At 36.8% G+C, this 18,833-nt stretch overlaps 1 protein-coding gene and 1 long non-coding RNA gene across 10 annotated transcripts in view; one reads left to right on the forward strand and one right to left on the reverse strand.

The window, feature by feature from the left end:
• Nucleotides 1-17,275, forward strand: part of LOC309611483 — a 30,316-nt gene extending 13,041 nt beyond the window's left edge. The window contains exon 3 of the long non-coding RNA XR_014234549.1: nt 17,077-17,275. This is a non-coding gene — a long non-coding RNA (uncharacterized lncRNA). The remainder of the gene's footprint in view (nt 1-17,076) is intronic.
• A 166-nt stretch (nt 17,276-17,441) lies between these two features.
• Nucleotides 17,442-18,833, reverse strand: part of IFT81 (intraflagellar transport 81) — a 201,694-nt gene continuing 200,302 nt past the window's right edge. For 8 of the 9 annotated variants that reach the window (XM_082355910.1, XM_082355912.1, XM_082355913.1 and 5 more), the window contains one exon: nt 17,442-18,170. In XM_082355910.1, the coding sequence (XP_082212036.1) occupies nt 17,988-18,170 (183 nt within the window). In that variant the 3' untranslated portion in view covers nt 17,442-17,987. The remainder of the gene's footprint in view (nt 18,171-18,833) is intronic. The other variant, XM_082355914.1, reaches the window with a different exon arrangement.

An 18,833-nucleotide genomic window follows, 5' to 3' on the forward strand; every position in this document is an offset into this window, starting at 1 on the left:
AACAATTTGCCCAAACCAGAACATAGCTCCCCCGACTCCTAGACTGGCACTGCCCTCGTGTTCTCATGCTTAGTCTCAGGCCCTGGTGAACCAGGTCAGTAGGGCATAGCCTCTGGGTAGGTGGTCTCAGTGGAATGCGGAGATATCAAACCATTAAGCCTGTCATCACAAGGCAAGCTACTGATGCCCCAGGGGAAAGATTTTTCCAGACCAGAATAGAGCTCTGAATTGCTCTGTATGTCTGGTGTGTGTGTGTGCGTGTGTGAGAATTTGGAAGGTAGTCAGGGGTGTGAAACAACTGCCAGGTCAAGGTATCTGCACTCTACCTTACCTTATTTTTTAAGACATATTGTTTTAAAGATTTATTTATTATTTATTTTTGGCGGTGTTAGGTCTTAGTTGCGGAATCTTTGTTGAGGCATGTGGGATCTTTCGTTGCGGCACGCAGGCTTCTCTCTAGTTGTGGCGTGCAGGTTTTCTCTTCTCTATTTGTGGCGTGTGGGCTCCAGGGCATGTGGGCTCTGTAGTTGTGGTGCGCGGGTTCTAGAGCGTGTGGGCTCTGTAGTTTGCGGCAGGCAGGCTCTCTAGTTGAGGCGTGCGAACTCAGTAGTTGTGGCATGCGGGCTTAGTTGCCCCGCGTCATGTGGGATCCTAGTTCCCCAACCAGGGATGGAACCCACGTCCCGTGCATTGTAAGGCGGATTCTTTACCACTGGACAGCCAGGGAAGTCCCTACCTTACCTTAGTAAACCCATGAAGAGCTTTCATTTTTCTTTTTCTACCATCAAAACAAATCTTTTTCTAGCTTCTCTCTCATTTATCCCTCCTCCTCTCTCTCCTTCTACCATTCTTCTGAGAGCCTGAAATCTGACTTTAGGAGCAAAACTAATAGATTCCCCAAACTCACTGCAAGGGGATCGTGCTGGCTTGTACTGAATAGCGGCTTTGGCTTCAGAGCCAGAACTACCAATGCCCACAGCTCGGCATGAAATGCTGACAAGTTCTGCACTTGCTCCACCACTTCTACTGCCCTTTCACACACAGGGGGCTTTGCAGAGCCACCTTCATTTCCTGCCACCTACATTTTGTGACTCTCAAAGACTATGAAAGGGTGCCCCTCTCTTTTCTTTAAGGTATAAAGAAAGGAGAATGGAATGACTTGGTTTAACGCTACACTATTTTAAAAGTGTAGCAGGCTCCTAATGGGGTTGTCATGTAAAAGTGGACGTAAAAATTAAGCTGATGTTGCCAGGTGCCTTCCCTAAGGGCCCAGAGTGGGCCCACAACATGGATCCTGTGTCATGTGAGGCAGAGGGCAGAAAATGGCAGCTGACAAAGGTAAAGTCAATGACCCTCAGTGTCTGAGTGGAGGAAGGTGACAAAACAACACCATGGGGGGCCAAAGATGTCAAGACAAGATGAAAGGAAGGACTGGTGGGACATGGCACTTGGCAAGACGGGTAGTGCTTTTTATTTACTTATTTTATTTCATTTCATTTTATTTTTTTGGCCATGCCACGTGGCTTGTGGGATCCTAGATCCCCAACCAGGGATCAAACTTGAGCCCTCGGCAGTGAAAGTGTGGAGTCCTACGACTGGACCACCAGGGAATTCCCTGGTTAGTGATTTTTAAAATCTGAGCTTAGGGCTTCCCTGGTGGCGCAGTGGTTGAGAATCCACCTGCCAATGCAGGTGACACGGGTTCGAGCCCTGGTCCGGGAAGATCCCACATGCCACGGAACAACTAAGCCCGTGTGCCACAACTACTGAGCCTGCGCTCTAGAGCCTGCGAGCCACAACTACTGAGCCAGCATGCTGCAACTACTGAAGCCCCACGTCTAGAGCCTGTGCTCTGCAACAGGAGAAGCCACCGCAATGAGAAGCCCACGCACTGCAACGAAGAGTAGCCCCCACTTGCCGCAACTAGAGAAAGCCCATGTGCAGCAATGAAGACCCAGCGCAGCCAAAAATAAATTTAAAAAAAAAAAAAAAAAAAAAAAAGAATCCGCCTGCCAAGGCAGGGGACACAGGTTCAAGCCCTGGTCTGGGAAGATCCCACATGCCGCAGAGCAACTAAGCCCGTGAGCCACAATAACTGAGCCTGCGCTCTAGAGCCTGTGCTCTGCAACAAGAGAAGCCACCACAATGAGAAGCCTGCGCACCGCAAAGAAGAGTAGCCCCCGCTTGCCGTAACTAGAGAAAGCCCTTGCACAACAACAAAGACCCAACACAGCCAAAGAAAAATAAGATAAATTAAAAAAAAAATCTGAGCTTAAATTAACAGACGCAGTTTTGAGTTTGATTAACTAACCCTCAACTTTGTATTAGTCCTAAACTAAAAATAATCAATGCCCCCGAATCTCCTTGCCTTATGCTAGAAATATGCACACACAGGGATGATAGGTGAGGAGAAGTGGGACAGGATGACTGGGACCCAGGGCTAAGGATCAGATGGGAACCAGAACCTCTTTATAAGGTTAACCCTGAGAAGTCCAAAAGTAAACTGTCACAATTATGATCAACTGATTTGCAATAAGGGTGCTAAGACAATTCAATGGGGAAAATAATAGTCTTTCAACAAATGGTGCTGAGACAAATGGATATCCACATGCAAAATAATGAAGTTGAATAGGAGAAAATATTTGTAAGTCATATGTCTGAAAAGGGACTTGTATTTAGAATAAAGAACTCCTACAACTCAACAATAAAAAGACAAATAACCCAATTAAAAAATGGACGAAGGATCTGAATAGATATTTTGTGAAAGAAGATTTGCAAATGGCCAATAAATATATGAAAATTAGCCATCAGGGTAATGCTTACAAAACCACAATGAAATACTATTTCATACTTACTAAGTTGGCTATAATAAAGAAGATGGATGGTAACAATATCCTTTTTTCCAGCATCCTTGGTGAGGATGTGTAGAAATTAGAACCTTCACACTTTGCTGGTAGGAATGTAAAAAATGGTGCAGTGAAAAAGTTTTTGAAAAAGTTTTGCAGTTCCACAAAAAGTTAAACATAGACTTACCGTATAACTCAGCAATTCTACTCCAAGGTAAATGCCCAAGAGAGCTGAAAACATGTCTATACAAAAACTTGTATACGAATGTTCATAATACTGTTATTTGTAATAACCAAAAAGTGGAAATAACCTAAGTGTTCGCCAACTTATGACTGGATAAACAAAATGTGGTATAGCCATATGATGGAGTATCATTCAGTCATAAAAAGTTAATGAAGTAGAAAGGAAATTCTGACAAATGCTACGACATGAATGATAAGGTTATTGAGGATATTATGCTAAGTGGAACAAACCAGTCAAGAAAGGATACTGTATGATTCAACTTATATGAGGTTCCTGAGGAGTCAAATTCATAGAGACAAAATACAATGGTGGTTGCAGAGGCTGGGAGAAGGAAAATGGGGAATTCCTGTTTTATGTGAATAGAGTTCAGTTTTATAAGATGAAGAGAATTCTGGAGATTGGTTGTAGAACCAATGTAGATGTATTTAAAATATTGAAATGTACATTTAAAGATGGTTAAGGGAATTCCCTGGTGGTCGAGTGGTTAGGACTTGGTGCTTTCGCTGCCATGGGCCCAGATTCAATTCCTGGTCGGGGAACTAAGAGCCCGAAAGCTGTGTGGTGCAGCACCCCCCCACCCCCCAAAAAAGGTTAAGATGGTAAATTTTATGTTATGTGTATTTTCCCACAATAAAAAAAAAAAGTAATGAAGTCTAATGATACATACTACGACATGGATGGCCTTGAAAACGTTATGCTAAGGGAAAGAAGCCAGACACAAAAGACCACATATTGTATGGTTCCATTTATATGAAATTTCAGAATAGGCAAATCTATAGAGCTAGAAAGTAGATTAGTGGTTTTCTCAGGCTGGGGGGTCTGGGGGAAATGGGCAGTGACTGCTAATAGGTACATGGTTTCTTTTCAGGGTGGTGAGATGTTCCCATAGTGAATGTAGTAATGGTTGCACAACTCTGGTAATATACTGAAAATCAATGAATTTTTGAATGGGTGAATTGTATGGTATGTAAATTATATCTCAATAAAGCTGTTAAAAAATTAAGGTAAGAAGACTGAAAATGAATGAACTGCTTCTTTTTAAAAATTATTATTGCTAGGTTCTGTGATCTAACAATGTCTACAGTTGACGACTGCTTTCCCTTAATGAACTGTAGGAACATAAGGCTGTGCTATGACAGAACAGGGGAGGAGTGCTATTCACGAACAGGAATACAGCTAACTCAATTGAAGAAGTGAGAAAAAATGTCTGCAGGCTTGAAAGAAAAAAAATAACCCAGCAGCAGATATTTTTAGAAGATACTTCAAAAAAAGTTGTAATAGGTCAAATACATTTCTAGAAAAACAAAGCAACTAAAAACCTTCAATACAAGAGGCTTGCAAAAGGTCTTTAAGGTTTTTCTCAAACTAAGTCCTGCATTGTTTAATCACTTTATAACCACTTTTGATTTCTTGACAAGATAATTTGGAAGTTCAGATGTGCATTTCAACTTGCTTCTCATCATTCTGTACTTGATCATGCTCTGGGACATTAACATAGATAATACCTGCAAAGATGTTTAAGAGTAGAATAGACTGTACCATAAAAATGACATTAAAAAGGACAGCGGGGCTTCCCTGGTGGTGCGGTGGTTGAGAATCTGCCTGCCAATGCAGGGGACGCGGGTTCGAGCCCTGGTCTGGGAAGATCCCACATGCCGCGGAGCAACTAGGCCCGTGAGCCACAACTACTGAGCCTGCGCGTCTGGAGCCTGTGCTCCGCAACAAGAGAGGCCGCGATAGTGAGAGGCCCGCGCACCGCGATGAAGAGTGGCCCCCGCTTGCTACAACTAGAGAAAGCCCTCGCACAGAAATGAAGACCCAACACAGCCATACATACATACATAAATAAAAAGAATGTAAGCAGACAAGAATAGCATTAAAAAAAAAAAAAAAAGGACAGCGGTCTGCCTTAAACAGGAAGGAAATCCTGTCACATGGTACATACAGCATGGAAGAACCTTGAGGACATTATGCTAAGTGAAGCAAGCCAGTCATAAAAAGATAAATACTATATGATTCCACTTATATGAGGACCCTAGAGTAGTCAAATTCAGAGACAGAAAGTAGAATGGTGGTTGCCAAGGTCTGGGGAAGGGGGATGGGGAGTTAGTGTTTAATGGGTATAGAGTTTCAGTTTGTTCTGGAGATCTATTGTGCAACAATGTGAATATTCTGAACCATACACTTAAAGATGGTTACGATGGTAAATTTTAGGTTATGTATTTTTCACCATAATTTAAAAAGTTTAAAAAGGACAGTGTTGAGTTACAAGCCTTAATAAAAATTTCATTTTTATTGTATTAAGGTATGACTGACATGGAAAGAATTTTCAAATTTGATAAAGAAACTTGCTGGCTTGTGTTTATCTTTACTTTTTACTCCTGCTGGAGTATAATGAAAACAGATCACTTGGTTTAATTTTGTGATTATTTTTACTTCCTGGTTCCTGCCTGATTATGCAATGCTTTTGGTTACAAATAGAAAAAAAGAAAAGTTTATGTGCTAGTCTATTATTTTTGCATCTTTTATGGCATTACATTAAAGAGGACTGGACTGAGAAATATTTCTACTTATATAAGTTTTTATACAGATTTATTTCTAAATAAATTGAAATTTTGGGGCCTTGGCCACTAAGTAAGGCATCTTCCAAGGTCTATGAGCTGATGCTACTTTGTATTTCCAAGTGTATTCTTATTTTAACTGGTTTTACAATACACTAGCTTCCTCTTTCAACAAACTTAAAAGGTCACAGAATCTATCTTGAGTAATACACAAAATATTTCATAGATTTTTTGATTTCATCATATTAACTCTAAAATGTAACCACTGCCTGGAAGTGTCTGTGACAATTTGATACAAGATAAGCCAAAAAGGACAGATGTTCATTACAATCATGTACAATGGGTCACTCTGAGAACAGCTACTAACTATTCTATACTTATACTATGTGCATTCCTGAGTTACCGTCTCTGCTTTTAGACAATCATACATATGCATTTTTTTCATACATATGCATTTCTAAGTGTGTTAAAGGCATGACAACATTCTTTTTTTTTTTTTAAATAAATTTATTTATTTTATTTTTTTTGACTGCGTTGGGTCTTCGTTGCTGCGCTTGGGCTTTCTCTAGTTGTGGTGAGCGGTTTCTCAACGCTGCAGTGCGTGTGCTACTCATTGCGGTGGTTTCTCCCGTTGCAGAGCATGGGTTCTAGGCGTGCGGGCCTCAGCAGTTGTGGCGCACGGGCCTAGCCCCTCCGCGGCACGTGGGATCCTCCTGGACCAGGGATCGAACCCGGGTCCCCTGCATTGGCAGGCGGACTCCCAACCACTGTGCCACCAGGGAAGTCCCAACATTCATTTTCTATAAACTTTATCCTAAGCTTGATGAGTGTTCTAGTATTAGATTTATATAACATACTTTTGAATAGTGAGAATGAAGCAGTGGTTAAGATGTCAAAGTCTCCAGGATATACTGGAGATTATTTCTAATTACAGAGCTATATTATATTTACTTTATTCTCTATCTGGTTAATCAAGATCATATTCGGGCAGTTGCTACAGTAAGCCCTACCCGAATGGTGACTGTAAGTAGCTCGGTAAAAATAATGAGAAGACAATCAGCTTGGAGAGGGGTCCCAGTCTTACCTACCACCTTCATACATAACCTTATTTGATCCTTTCAACCATTCTTTGAAGTTGTCAGAGAAAGAAACTGAGGTCCAAAGCAATTAAGTGATTTACTCAAGGTCACACTCTATTACTTTCATTCATTCATTATTCATTTAACTAATTAAATGAATTCATTCATTTATTAATCAGTATTAACTGATCAAAGTTGCTTATGTGCAAGTAGGCACAGGAAATACAACTGTGAACAGAAACCAATTCCACATTCCATGCTCTTACAGTCCAAAAGGAGAATCAGATAAGGATATGGATGATTACCATACAGGACTTGTATCTTTAAATGGCTGACCCTATATGTTCAGCATTTTACTGTTCCCCAGGTGTCTACTACACTTTCTAAAGGTTCTTACCCTGGCTCACCAATCTCATCTCCTGTTTTATGTGTGTGTGTGAGAGAACAATGATTATATATACACATATAAACATATATAATACAAGATTTATATATATAATATATTCCTTTATAGACATATATTTAAAGAAAATGTGTTTGTTCTTTAAGGTACAGGATTCCTCTATCTTCCATGCCATTAAGGGATTATAGAGCTCCTTCTCCTCCACTAAGAGACCTATTGGCTCCTAGGAAATCTCATCCAGTTTGAGCCCTGGTAGTGACAGGACAGTGTCAAGGAAAGAATGCTAATGATTTTTCCACTAGCTGATCCCAAAAGCTTGGCAGAGGGGAGCTCAGTCCACTGAATGTTTATATAGCACCTTGATTAAAACAGCTCAAAGCAGTAGTCTAAGTAGCTGTATTATAACCTCATTTTGTAAACTGCACATTTTAAATACAAAAATAAATTCCTTTGCCAATAAGCTTCATTATTTGTTAAAAATAATCATGAGATAAATTTCACAGAAAGAAGACCAGAAGTAAAATTGTAAATGGTGATAATCCCTGGGTGGTGGGATTACAGGTTATTTTAATTATCTTCTGTATTCAAAATTTCCACAATTAACATTATGGACTTCTCATTTAGAAAAAAATATTACTTAAAAAATTAAAAAAGAGGCCATAAAAACTCAACCTTACATAATTTTAAAAATACAAATTAAAATAATTCTTTAAGCCTATCATATTGACAGAGATGTTATGAAGCTAATATACCTAGTATAGGTAAGGGGACAGTAAACTAGGCACTGTCATTCATGACTGATGGGATTACAAATTGTCACCAGTTTTTTGCAGGGTGATTTGGCAATATCTATTGATCTAAAGTATCTATCTAAAATTTTAAATGCACATACTTCTGAATCCAACAATTCTACTTCTAAGATTTTTTTTCCTTGTAGATATACTTGCATAAGGGTGCAAAGATGTAAGCAGAAGGATGTTCAATAAGGAATTTGTTAATTAAACTGTTTTACACCTATATAGTGGAATATTCTGAAACTATTAAGAGTAAGATAGCTCTATATGTACATATGATTATAATTTACTGTTTAGTGCAAAAAGCAAGTTTCAGAATAGTGAATATAACCCTTTCTGTATACAATTTTAAAAGGCTGTAAATACATATATGTGCCTGTGTATGCAATTAAAATGTCTGGAAGAATATTCTAAAACCTAACTGCGGAAATACCTCTGAGAAGTGAGAAGACTGAGACAGGTGAGGGTTTATTTTTTTAAACTACTATTCTTTGATATTATCTGAATTTTGTTACACTGATCTTGTATTTTTATTTTTAACAGCTTTATTGGGACATAATTCACATAGCATACAATTCACCGATTTAAAGTGATTTAAATGTATGCACACATTCACTATTTTTTAGTATATTCACAGAGTTGTACAATCATCACCACGGTGTGTATTTTTTTTAATGAAAAATATTTTGAAAAATGCTCTAAAAGTAAACTTACTAGTGGCAAGAGAATGTGTGTCTGAGATACGAAAAAAGAAAGTTTTGAAGAGTAAGGGAATGATACACATAAACAGGGAGGAAAAAAATGATGGAGAGGGTCAGAGACAAAAAAAAATAAAGATGTTAAATTGAGTTTTAACTAGGAATATATCAGATCTGCCTTCATTAAATCAACACATCTGGATTCTGTACCAACAAGATCAAGGTAAGATATTTAGGCATGATAAGAAAAAGAAAACAAAGAAAGCCTTGATTTGATGGTACTGCAAATATTTGGACCAGATTCTATATAAATCTGCAGATAGCTGGATATGAATTTAGTTTAGAAAAATATATTTACTTTGTAGTTGCTAGAAATCTCTCCTGTCTTAGGAAGTTGACAGAGAGATACTACTTCTTAAGCAACGAATACTTACTGAACATCAACAATGCTCTGATTTGCTTAAGAATACCTGAGAATAAGGAGAGCTGGGTAGAGAGAAAAGGGCTCCTGAAACATACCGACAAACTTAATAAGCACAAACCATGTAGGAATATTCTGACTCTTTGGCTCAAAGTTTTGCATATGTTTTTAGAGAAGGATGAGAAAACATACATTTGAAAGATAATATTTTATGAAAACATTCAGCAAAACTCACATTTAATCTCTGTATTACTTAAAATTACCTTTTCTCTGAGACTTTTCCCTCATTAAAATCTTGCTTGAGCACTACAGATCTTAGGAACACTTTGTAAAATATCACCTTATTTCCTTTTTTTGTATCTTTAAAAAGCACAGTTCCAAAGTTGTGCAGTTGGAGGAATCTCTGGCACCAGGAAAAGCAAACTTCACCGATCATCCTATAAAATCAATTAGCTTGGGTACTAAGAGCTCTTATATACTTAATTAGGGCCCTGTGGTGACTGTAGCAATTGATCTGGTTCAACATCAATAAAATAATGGAAATGTACACAGGATAGCCACACCCATGCAAAACCTGTTTTTATAAAGAAGTAAATATCAGATTAAAAATAAAAGTCACCAGTTTTGAATTAGGAAACTGCAAAGTAATGCTGGTGCAAAAAATTTTTTTTTTTAAGGCCATGCTGCGCAGTGGCTTGCAGGATCTTAGTTTCCCAACCTGTGCCCTCAGCAGTGAAAGCACGGAGTCCTAACCACTGGACCATCAGGGAATTCCCGCTGGTGCAATAATTTATAACAATTAAAAATTTAAGATCAATCTGTTATCTGATGGGATGGATCATCTTTAAAAGTAGCTTAAGTGGTAATAGTTGCAAAAATCACTCACCATGTGGCTAACAGTTGACATAATACTTGATTAAAAATCAAGCAACAAGGAATCCTCGAGAACAAGCTATCTTTTGAAGTATTATAATATGTTGTGTTTCCCTATTTCTGCATGTGCATGTAAGTGTGTGCACGTGTGTTAACACAACATTTTATTGGGAATTAATGAATTGCGCATGCTGGAGACTATTGCTAACAACATAATCATCTCTTTAAATGCTCTGATTGACTGTAACATCTTAGGAAACCATATGAAAATAGAAAACATTACTATCCCCGGTAATATGCCATGTAGGACAATGATCAGTTGTTATTATTTGCTTAAAAGTAAAATTGCTTTATCAGAAAGGTTACCTAAGTCTTGTCCTGTGACTGTGACAACAAATTAAAAATGGAACTGCTTAAACCTCCAAAATATGCAAAACGGTAACTGAAAGAATATCGCTTTAATGACAGTTAAAACCATCCATCTCCATGGGCTAAATGTAGATACATTTGGAAGCTAACCTTGGCTTTCAGCCTTGAGGTTAGACTTAGTAGGGCTTCTATTGTCATCTGGACAGGTGGCAATAACCTTAGACGGGGATGTCAGAGCCTCCAAAGTCTTCTTTTAGATCTTACATCAAGCTACAATGAACCCTGGCTTCCGAACAAATTCTGAATGCCAAAAAGCAAAGGTGAAGGGTTAACTGCTCGTTGTTTTTTATTTCTTAGATGCTAAAATATTTTAAAAAGCAAGGACAGCTCAATTTAGATTATAAAAAGGCACTCTGATGAAAAGCAAATGTGTTCCTGTATTTTGAAGTAGATGGTTAGAAAGCTAATATAGAGATTGTGGTCTAAATATATCATTCTTTCAGAGGCAGAACATATTGCTGGAGAAAAAAATCCTCTATCATAGGACTTATGGCATATAGTAACTAAAATGTTTTTCCATTTGTTGAATTTTCAATGTTGGAGAATATTATTCAGTAGACCCAGAGAGAAGTCCTAAATTGGAAAAGCAGCTGAGTCCAAGGTCATCTCTCTTGTTTCCAAATATATCTTGAAACAAATGCAAGAAGGGCACTTTGCTGAGTGTTATCTGGACATATATAGTTTCAATCAAATTCTTCAAGAAGTGTCAGAATAAAAGTTGAACATTTGTTTGACACTGCCAAGTCACTAGCAAGTGGGTCTCTTCAAGGGCTGAGGCTCTCCTCAGCGACTTGGCAATTATTACAACATAAAAGAGTTCTTTTTCCTACTCTCAAGGAAAAGAAATCAAGCACTGTTAAACACCAGCTCTGAATTTTTTTCTCACATTTTTGGATATATAGGAAATCATATAAAATTATAAAAATGTCTCCCAACAAAAATATAACTTTAAAATATTGTTTCTCACCTAAACTCCTTTGAATTAGCAAATCTTTTCCGTATATCTGAAAATGTGACATGAAACAAAAACGTGATTGTATAGATGAGATGATAGAGAGTTGTAAACTGAATCAAAGAATAAAATGTTGAATCTTTGAGTTAGTGTAAAAAATATTCCTCCAAAGACAATGAAACAAATAACTGGCTTATTGCCTATACTGCTCTCCTTTGTCATAAAAAAGAAATCAAACGTAGTCCATGATAGCAGTCTCTCTTGGAGATGATTAATTTGTGATTCTCTACAATGTATGAATCTCTCATTTCATCAAGGGTCCAAAAGGAAGCAGGGATATTAAGAACAACGCCGACAACTGTACCAACTCAAAACCTTCAGCAATTTGGTTTCCAACTCCTTTTCCAGCTTCAACTCTCTTACTCTCTCCAGCTTTGTCTGGCTTGTACCTCAGGGCATCCCTTTCTTGGGGCTTCCTCTTCCCCATGGAGCTCTTGTTCCCTCCCTAAGCCAAATTCTACCCATGCTTCCAGAATGGTTGAAACTTGTACTATCTCCTTCTCTAGTGTGCCTAGACTGCTCCAGCCCACAGTGTTTTTTGTTTTTTTTTTTGAATTCCCACAGGACTATTAACTCTTGATCCCACTCCAAAAAGTTAAATTGAAACTTTTAGAGACCCTAAACCCTAAAAAGAGTGTAAGAAAGTCTGAGTTCTGATTTTTCTAATGAAAACTTCTTTGATTTCTGAAATATCAAATATCTGGGGTACATCTGTTTGCCTACTGGATAATCCAGTGCTGTAAACTCCTTCGATTACTGGTTCCTATCCAAATTTTACTCATCTTTCCAGGCCCAGATCATTCCTCCCTCTTTGATGAAGCCTCCTGGACTCCCCTTTGACCTTTTAGTCTTCCCTAGATCTCCATTTTGATTGAACTTTGATAGCACACAAAATTTAGCACTTGGTTATTAGTATTCGATATATTTGCTGTTGTTTAATGTATTGTTGTTACTCCTGTTAATGACAGGGGCCATGTCTTATACTTTTACTGTACCTTTTCATAGAGTCCAGCTGAATGCCCAGCATATCAAATTACACAGCACAAGAGCTTAGCACATAATAGGAACTCCTTACCCTGGCCCCATGCAACTGGGTAACTTACTGAGCCATTCTAGACTTGTCATTTCCTGAAAATGCCATGTCCTTAAATGCCTTTACGTCTTCCACTTTTCTTATACCTATCAAAATCTTAACTCATTCTTACAAATCTAGCTCAAGTCCCACCTCTTCCATTAATCTTTCCTCAAACCCCCCTGTTAGAATTAATTGCTTCTTCCTCTGAGCTCCTTGTTCTATAGATAAAAAAAACTTTTCTTTTTGCTGCCTAATATTAGAGTTTTCTAGACTGTGAGCTCTTTGAGAACAAAAACCAGGTCGTGTTCATTTTCTATTTTAGCACTGAGCACAGTGTCAGGCACACAGAAGATACTCAATAAATATTCGCATATAAGTAAATGAATGAACTTACAAATTCATTCTCCAGTTAATCAAGTAATATCTTGCTAATTTCTTTGGTTTAGCCTTGGCATTTTCATAGATGAAGGCAAGAAATGTCCATAAAACTATTCAATGGATTCTGGATTTGACCAAATTAAATAAATTTTGTGGTTTTGCTTAATATTTTATTGCATTTCGATCTTTAAGTTTCATTGCAGCATTGTTCATGAAGTAAAAAACTGGAATCAATCTAAATGTCCAGCAACAGGAGACACATGATTTTAAGACTTTCACAAAGAAAGTTTTAAATTATAACCTATAAAGCTTCTATTTGCTCTGTATCTAAAACTATTGCTTCTTTCATGTATTTACTTGACAATCATTTTTACTATAATCCCCTCATCTGGTTGGTAGAGCTTATTTTTAATCATTTAGTAAAGTAGTAAAGTTTGTTCTTCAGGTACAGTAAGCAAATACATTTTTTAAAAAGCATTATAAGAAGCAATAAAAATAGGGACTTCCCTGGTGATCCAGTGGTTAAGAATCCACCTTCTAATGCAGGGAACGCGGGTTCGATCCCTGGTCGGGGACTAAGATCCCACATGCAGCGCGGCAACTAAGCCCTTGCGCCACAACTACTGAGCCCGTGTGCTCTGGAGCCCTTGCACCACAACTAGAAAGAAGCCCGTGCGCCACAACAAAAGATCCTGTGTGCCACAGCTAAGACCTGATGCAGCCACAAAAAAAAAAAAAAATAAATAAATATTTAAAAAAAGAAGCAATAAAAATAATTTCACACATATTATAGTTTATAAATGGACATTAACCTTTACGGATATATACAACCAGTATATTCATGGGTCACACTGCAGGACAACACAGTAGTTAAGAGCACAGGTCTTGGACTCTGGCTCTGCCACAGTTATTAGCTGTGTAATACTGTGAAAGCCTTTCTGTGCCTCAGTTTCGTCATCTATAAAATGAGAATAATAGTATCTCATAGGATTATTTTGAGATTTACATTGATTCATACACATAAAGCACTTAGGACAGTGTCTGGTACACACCAAGTGCTTAATAATGGGTTAGCTGCTAGCATCATCATCATCATGATTATGATTATTATGACTACAGAGCTTCACATTACAGGGAGTAAAATTTGTTCAATCTCGCTTTGCCTAACTGCTGTTGAAAAAAATTTCTCTTCCTCTCTAAGTCTGCTTCGCTTCTAGAACCAATAAACCAATCAGGCTGTGCTCTTTAACAATGGAACAGGCTCCCTCGTGAGGAGTGAGCTGCACTGCGGTTACTCTACCCAGGCTGAAAGTGATTTGCTACAAGCGTTAACGTCCTCATTTCTGCACTGTAGAGAGGCTGAAAGAGGTCCCTCAAAGGTCCCAATCTAATAAATGACTACATGACTCATTCTGAGGTTCCTTTCAAGCTCCAAAACTCTATGCCTATTTACCAGCTTCTCACATGCAGTGTTAAGCAGCGGTCTTGCCAGGAACCTGCCATTAACACTCTGAACTGAGGCGGAAACAAATACTTTCACTGAAAAGCAGAAATCTTTAATTTCCTTCTGTGTTCTGAACAGTGAATTTTGTGTTCTGAAACCAAATTTGGTGACTCAAGTCTCTTAGCAATTCTAGAAAGGAAATTGTGAAATTATCGGTGTTTGCTGAGAAAGTACTTACAGTTTGCCAAAAGAGGGAGCATGGGAGCAGAAAGCATGTTTGTCCAAGTCTTTAAAAAAATACTTGTTTGGATTCTGTGCTTTAGTTTTTGACTTCTTTTGCAAGGACGGGATGAGACTAAATGACAGTTACAGACAATATTCTCTTTTTAAGATTGTCTTCAGACAGAAGGGTCAAAGATTGAAAATATACACATAACTTTAAACAATCCCTCTCCATCCTCCCCAGACAAAAGTCACCTCATGCCTGGCTGCCACACATCAAATAGCTCTAATTAAACTGCTCTCATTAAAAGGAAAGGGAGGAGGAGCTCAGGCTAGCAGCTTCTCCTGAGTAGGGAAACAATTACATATTTAATAAAAGTACAACTTTATTTCTCTCCTGGCTGCCATGGATTGTTTAAACAGAAGGATTCATTGTATATATAAGCTAGATCTCACCTTTACTACAACAATGGAGAAGTTATTGATATAACCAAGTTTAAGGAAAGTTAATCATCAGGGTGGTGCTAACTTACTCACTTCCTAGGGCTAAACACTCCTTCTTGCCAAGCAAGAGGAATGATATAAGCGCCTAGAACCCTTTGTAGAAACAAGTCTTTGATTCACACTTATTATTAGTCACTAATGTTGGGTGAATGCCTGTGTAAGACAAGGAGGTTTCTATGAGACTAAGACACACATCTCCATAAGAAGTCATTTTTCAATACAAATTTGATTTTTGCCTTTGTAAAGGCAGCTTTAGCGAGTTACCCATTTGTGCATATTTTCAAATTCAATTCAGAAGAATTCTGCAAATTTATATATTTTTAGTTTGAGCAACATATTCAGTCTCTTCCTTTACTCAGATTACCAAAAAGTTCTTTGTATTACGTTAGCCTAAAAACTTAAGAAACACACTTGGAAAATTCACAGAGCTTAAAATTTTCCCAAAAAATTATATATGTTATATAAACTAATTATTTGATAGTTTAATTAAATGGCTTCTTTTATTACTGCTGTCTGCTGCATTAAAGCAAAATGATAGAAAATATTAATCTAAAGAAGAAAGTTAAATGTTCTACAGTTTCCTGAGATCTGGTTTAATTTCCATATGCCTTCGAACAATGTTCTAAGACAATTCTGCTACACCTTCTGGACCGGGAAAATACATGATCTTGGATTCAGTTATTAATAGATTTATAACAGAAAAGACATTATCCTATTATAAGATTCTTCTTAAAGGACAACCTTTAAAGTTGGATTATTTCCTTAACTAATACAGGAAGCAAGATAAGCAGTGGCCTTTTGAAATTTACAGTTTAAATAGTCAGTCCCATGCAACAGCTGGCAATACTGGGTCCTAGGAGGAGAAGATCTGTGAACACAGAAGCAGATTTCACAGGCTACATTTTTTTCCTTTATTTGGGCCATCATGTGGAAGACAGATTATTTTCCAAAATGATTAAGTACTCTTATCAATTAGCCAGCTAGAGTATCAATCCTGAAGGAAAAATGTAATAAATTCTTCTTCTGTAAGTGCCAGCTGTCAAAAACTGTCAGAGTTAGTCAAAGCTTTTTAATGTTCCAATCAAATCATAAAATGAGTGGAAAGTCACTGTATAAAACCCATTAAGCTGTGTTACTAAATTTCCAATGTTACATAAAAACTATAAATAACTTTGTACTTTTAGGGCTTTTTTTTTTTTTTTTTCAATTTGCTTTTCTTAAAATAATAATGATGTTCGGCTTCAGTTAATAAAGTAATTTTGGAGCTGCCTTAGAGTTTAATCCACATACTCTTTCTGTGTGGAATAAAGAAGGCAAGCAATAATCAAATTAGAATTATAAGCATTCCTTGGAGTATCTGTCGCTAACAATTTTAAAAATTAAGAGAAGAGCATCAAAGACAGTGAAGGCTGAAAAAACTAACCATTAGGCTTAATAATCTTACAAATTGACATAACTTTGGGGAATAAAATGCTGTTTCTGGGAAGGGCATCTAGTCTTTTTCAAATATTTGCAAAGGAATTCATACTCTGGTTAAAGGAATATCACTTACTACTGGCTTAAAAATAACAAGGCAGTAGCCAACACTGCACAAATACATTTACCTCAGTGTTCAAAAACTGATTATTGAGTTAATAAGGGTTTGCTTCCACACAGTGAACATAGCCTTTCCTCTTTTAGTACATGGTTGATCTAATAGTTGATCTACGGGCACAAATGAGAATGCTGGTAACGGATATTTGCCCAAATAAGTAGTTAAAGTAAGCTGAGGACCAGATTCAAACCATTTAATAACAATGAAATGCTTCTTTTTTTCTTAAAATATGTTAAAAGAACTTTGTTTCTATACTTTCCTGGTAAGTTCTTCCATACTCTGATGGATCCCATCTCTTTCAGTAATAGCTCCTAGAATTACAAATAATTTCCATGCTAATAAGATTCTCTGATTACCAAGAAAGACACTTTCTAACAAAAATCAAGAGTAGAACACATGTGGGAACAAAGACACCCAAAGCCATTAATCCAGTTTGTATATTTTGCACAGGGTAGAAACAACTTTCTTCATTAAAATGTTTTTGTTTTGTTTTCTCCAGGATAGCTAAAAAGAAAGAACCCAAGATGGACATGCAAACAATTTGAAATTTGAGTTTCCAAATCTAAAAGAAATTTTGAAAAGTAAATTGAAACTGAAATGAAGTAAAGGGTGGCATATGAATTTAGTATCTTTCTTTAAGGAAAAACCAAAGAAATCTTCAAATACCTTGTCCAGATGAAGCAGAGACTGGAGGCACTTCAACAATTTCTTATATTTAAAATAATAGTCCCCCAAACCTTAATACTATATTAGACTTTTGGTGAAAATAAGTAATAATCCTTAAATTTAACACAGTACTATAACATGAATACTTACTTAAAAAAGAATAAAAATTTACACTATATAAATTTTAAATAGCCATGATATGTGCACCAAGTTTTATTTGCCTTTAAACAATACAAATAGAACAAATACGTTATTCAAAATAATAAATCTTCTTGAATTTTACAGAAGAAAATGAAACTGAAGTGAAACTGTAGGAATTGCTGAACTTCAGATAAATGTTTCTTCAAAACAAGAGATATTAATTCCTAAAATATTCCTCTAAAGTTAAAAAAAGATTAAGAAAAACATTAAGCCACTTGGTTATTATGCTAAAAAAAACCCTACATGTTTCTTAATGGACATATGTTTACATTTACAGATAGTAAACTCAGTCTCCTGTCTCATAAAACACAGAAGACACCACTGATGTCTAAACTAAGCAAAAAAATAAAAGCCTCTTTTTCATATTAAAAAACTTTTAAAACCTAAATCTACCTTAACATTATTTTCCAAGAAAACTTAATAGGGAATGGCTAATCTGAAAGCAAAATGTTGTACAAATCACTTTCAAGAAAGGGAATACACCATGGGATTATGCTTATAGCTAGCAGTATCAACTAAAACCCCAAACAATGACACATGAACTCAGAGTATCAGCCGGTCCTCTCCTCCCTCCTGAATTACCTGACCAATGGAAGTTTGGCTTTGTTGTTTCAGAAAGCACTGTTTCTTACATTCCATCAATTGTTCAAAATCACGCCACATTTTCACTTGTTTCATATTTGGACCATGACTTTCTCGTACAGCTTTTTGTTTTTCCCGGAGTTTCTATTGTTAAAAAAAAATCAAGAATAATTAAATCTCATATAGGGATTTACTTCTATTGTTCTAATCAGAAGAATATGGTATGCTTTGTACATCTGATGAGTAATAGCTAAGCCAGGTTCTCCTATGATAGATGAAAACAAAGATGATAAAAGTTAACTAAATTTATGATAGACCTAGGACAACCTGAAATTAAAAAGAACAGAAAAATGTAAAAGAAAGGAAGAGGGAAAAAAATAAAGGGAATCTGGAAAGTGGGGCAGTAACATGGTATATAAAAATATGCAGATTTTGGAAGTCAGAAGACTTGAGTTCCAACTCTGGCTCTGTCACCAGCTGTAAGGAAGACAATTTCTCTGGACTGCAGTTTTCTCAATTGTTAATTAAGGCTAATAATAGGGGTAATTATAAAAGTATCTGCTTTATAAGATTATTTTTTCCACATGACAATAGATATGGAAAAAATTATCAACTACCATGTGTTATATATGTTATTATTATTAAATACTGTATTCTTTCCTGAATCAGTATGCTCTAAGGGTATGCTCTCTACCCAAATAAATCAAATTGTATGTAAATATTCCTCAGGGAGAAGGTCTAGTGATATTCTAAAAAGGCCCAAATCCTTATCAGAATTGTTTTTGTTACTACTACCCTATATAGTTC

This window comes from Balaenoptera borealis, assembly GCF_965194805.1.
Source record: "Balaenoptera borealis genome assembly, chromosome: 14".
Lineage (NCBI taxonomy): Eukaryota > Metazoa > Chordata > Mammalia > Artiodactyla > Balaenopteridae > Balaenoptera > Balaenoptera borealis.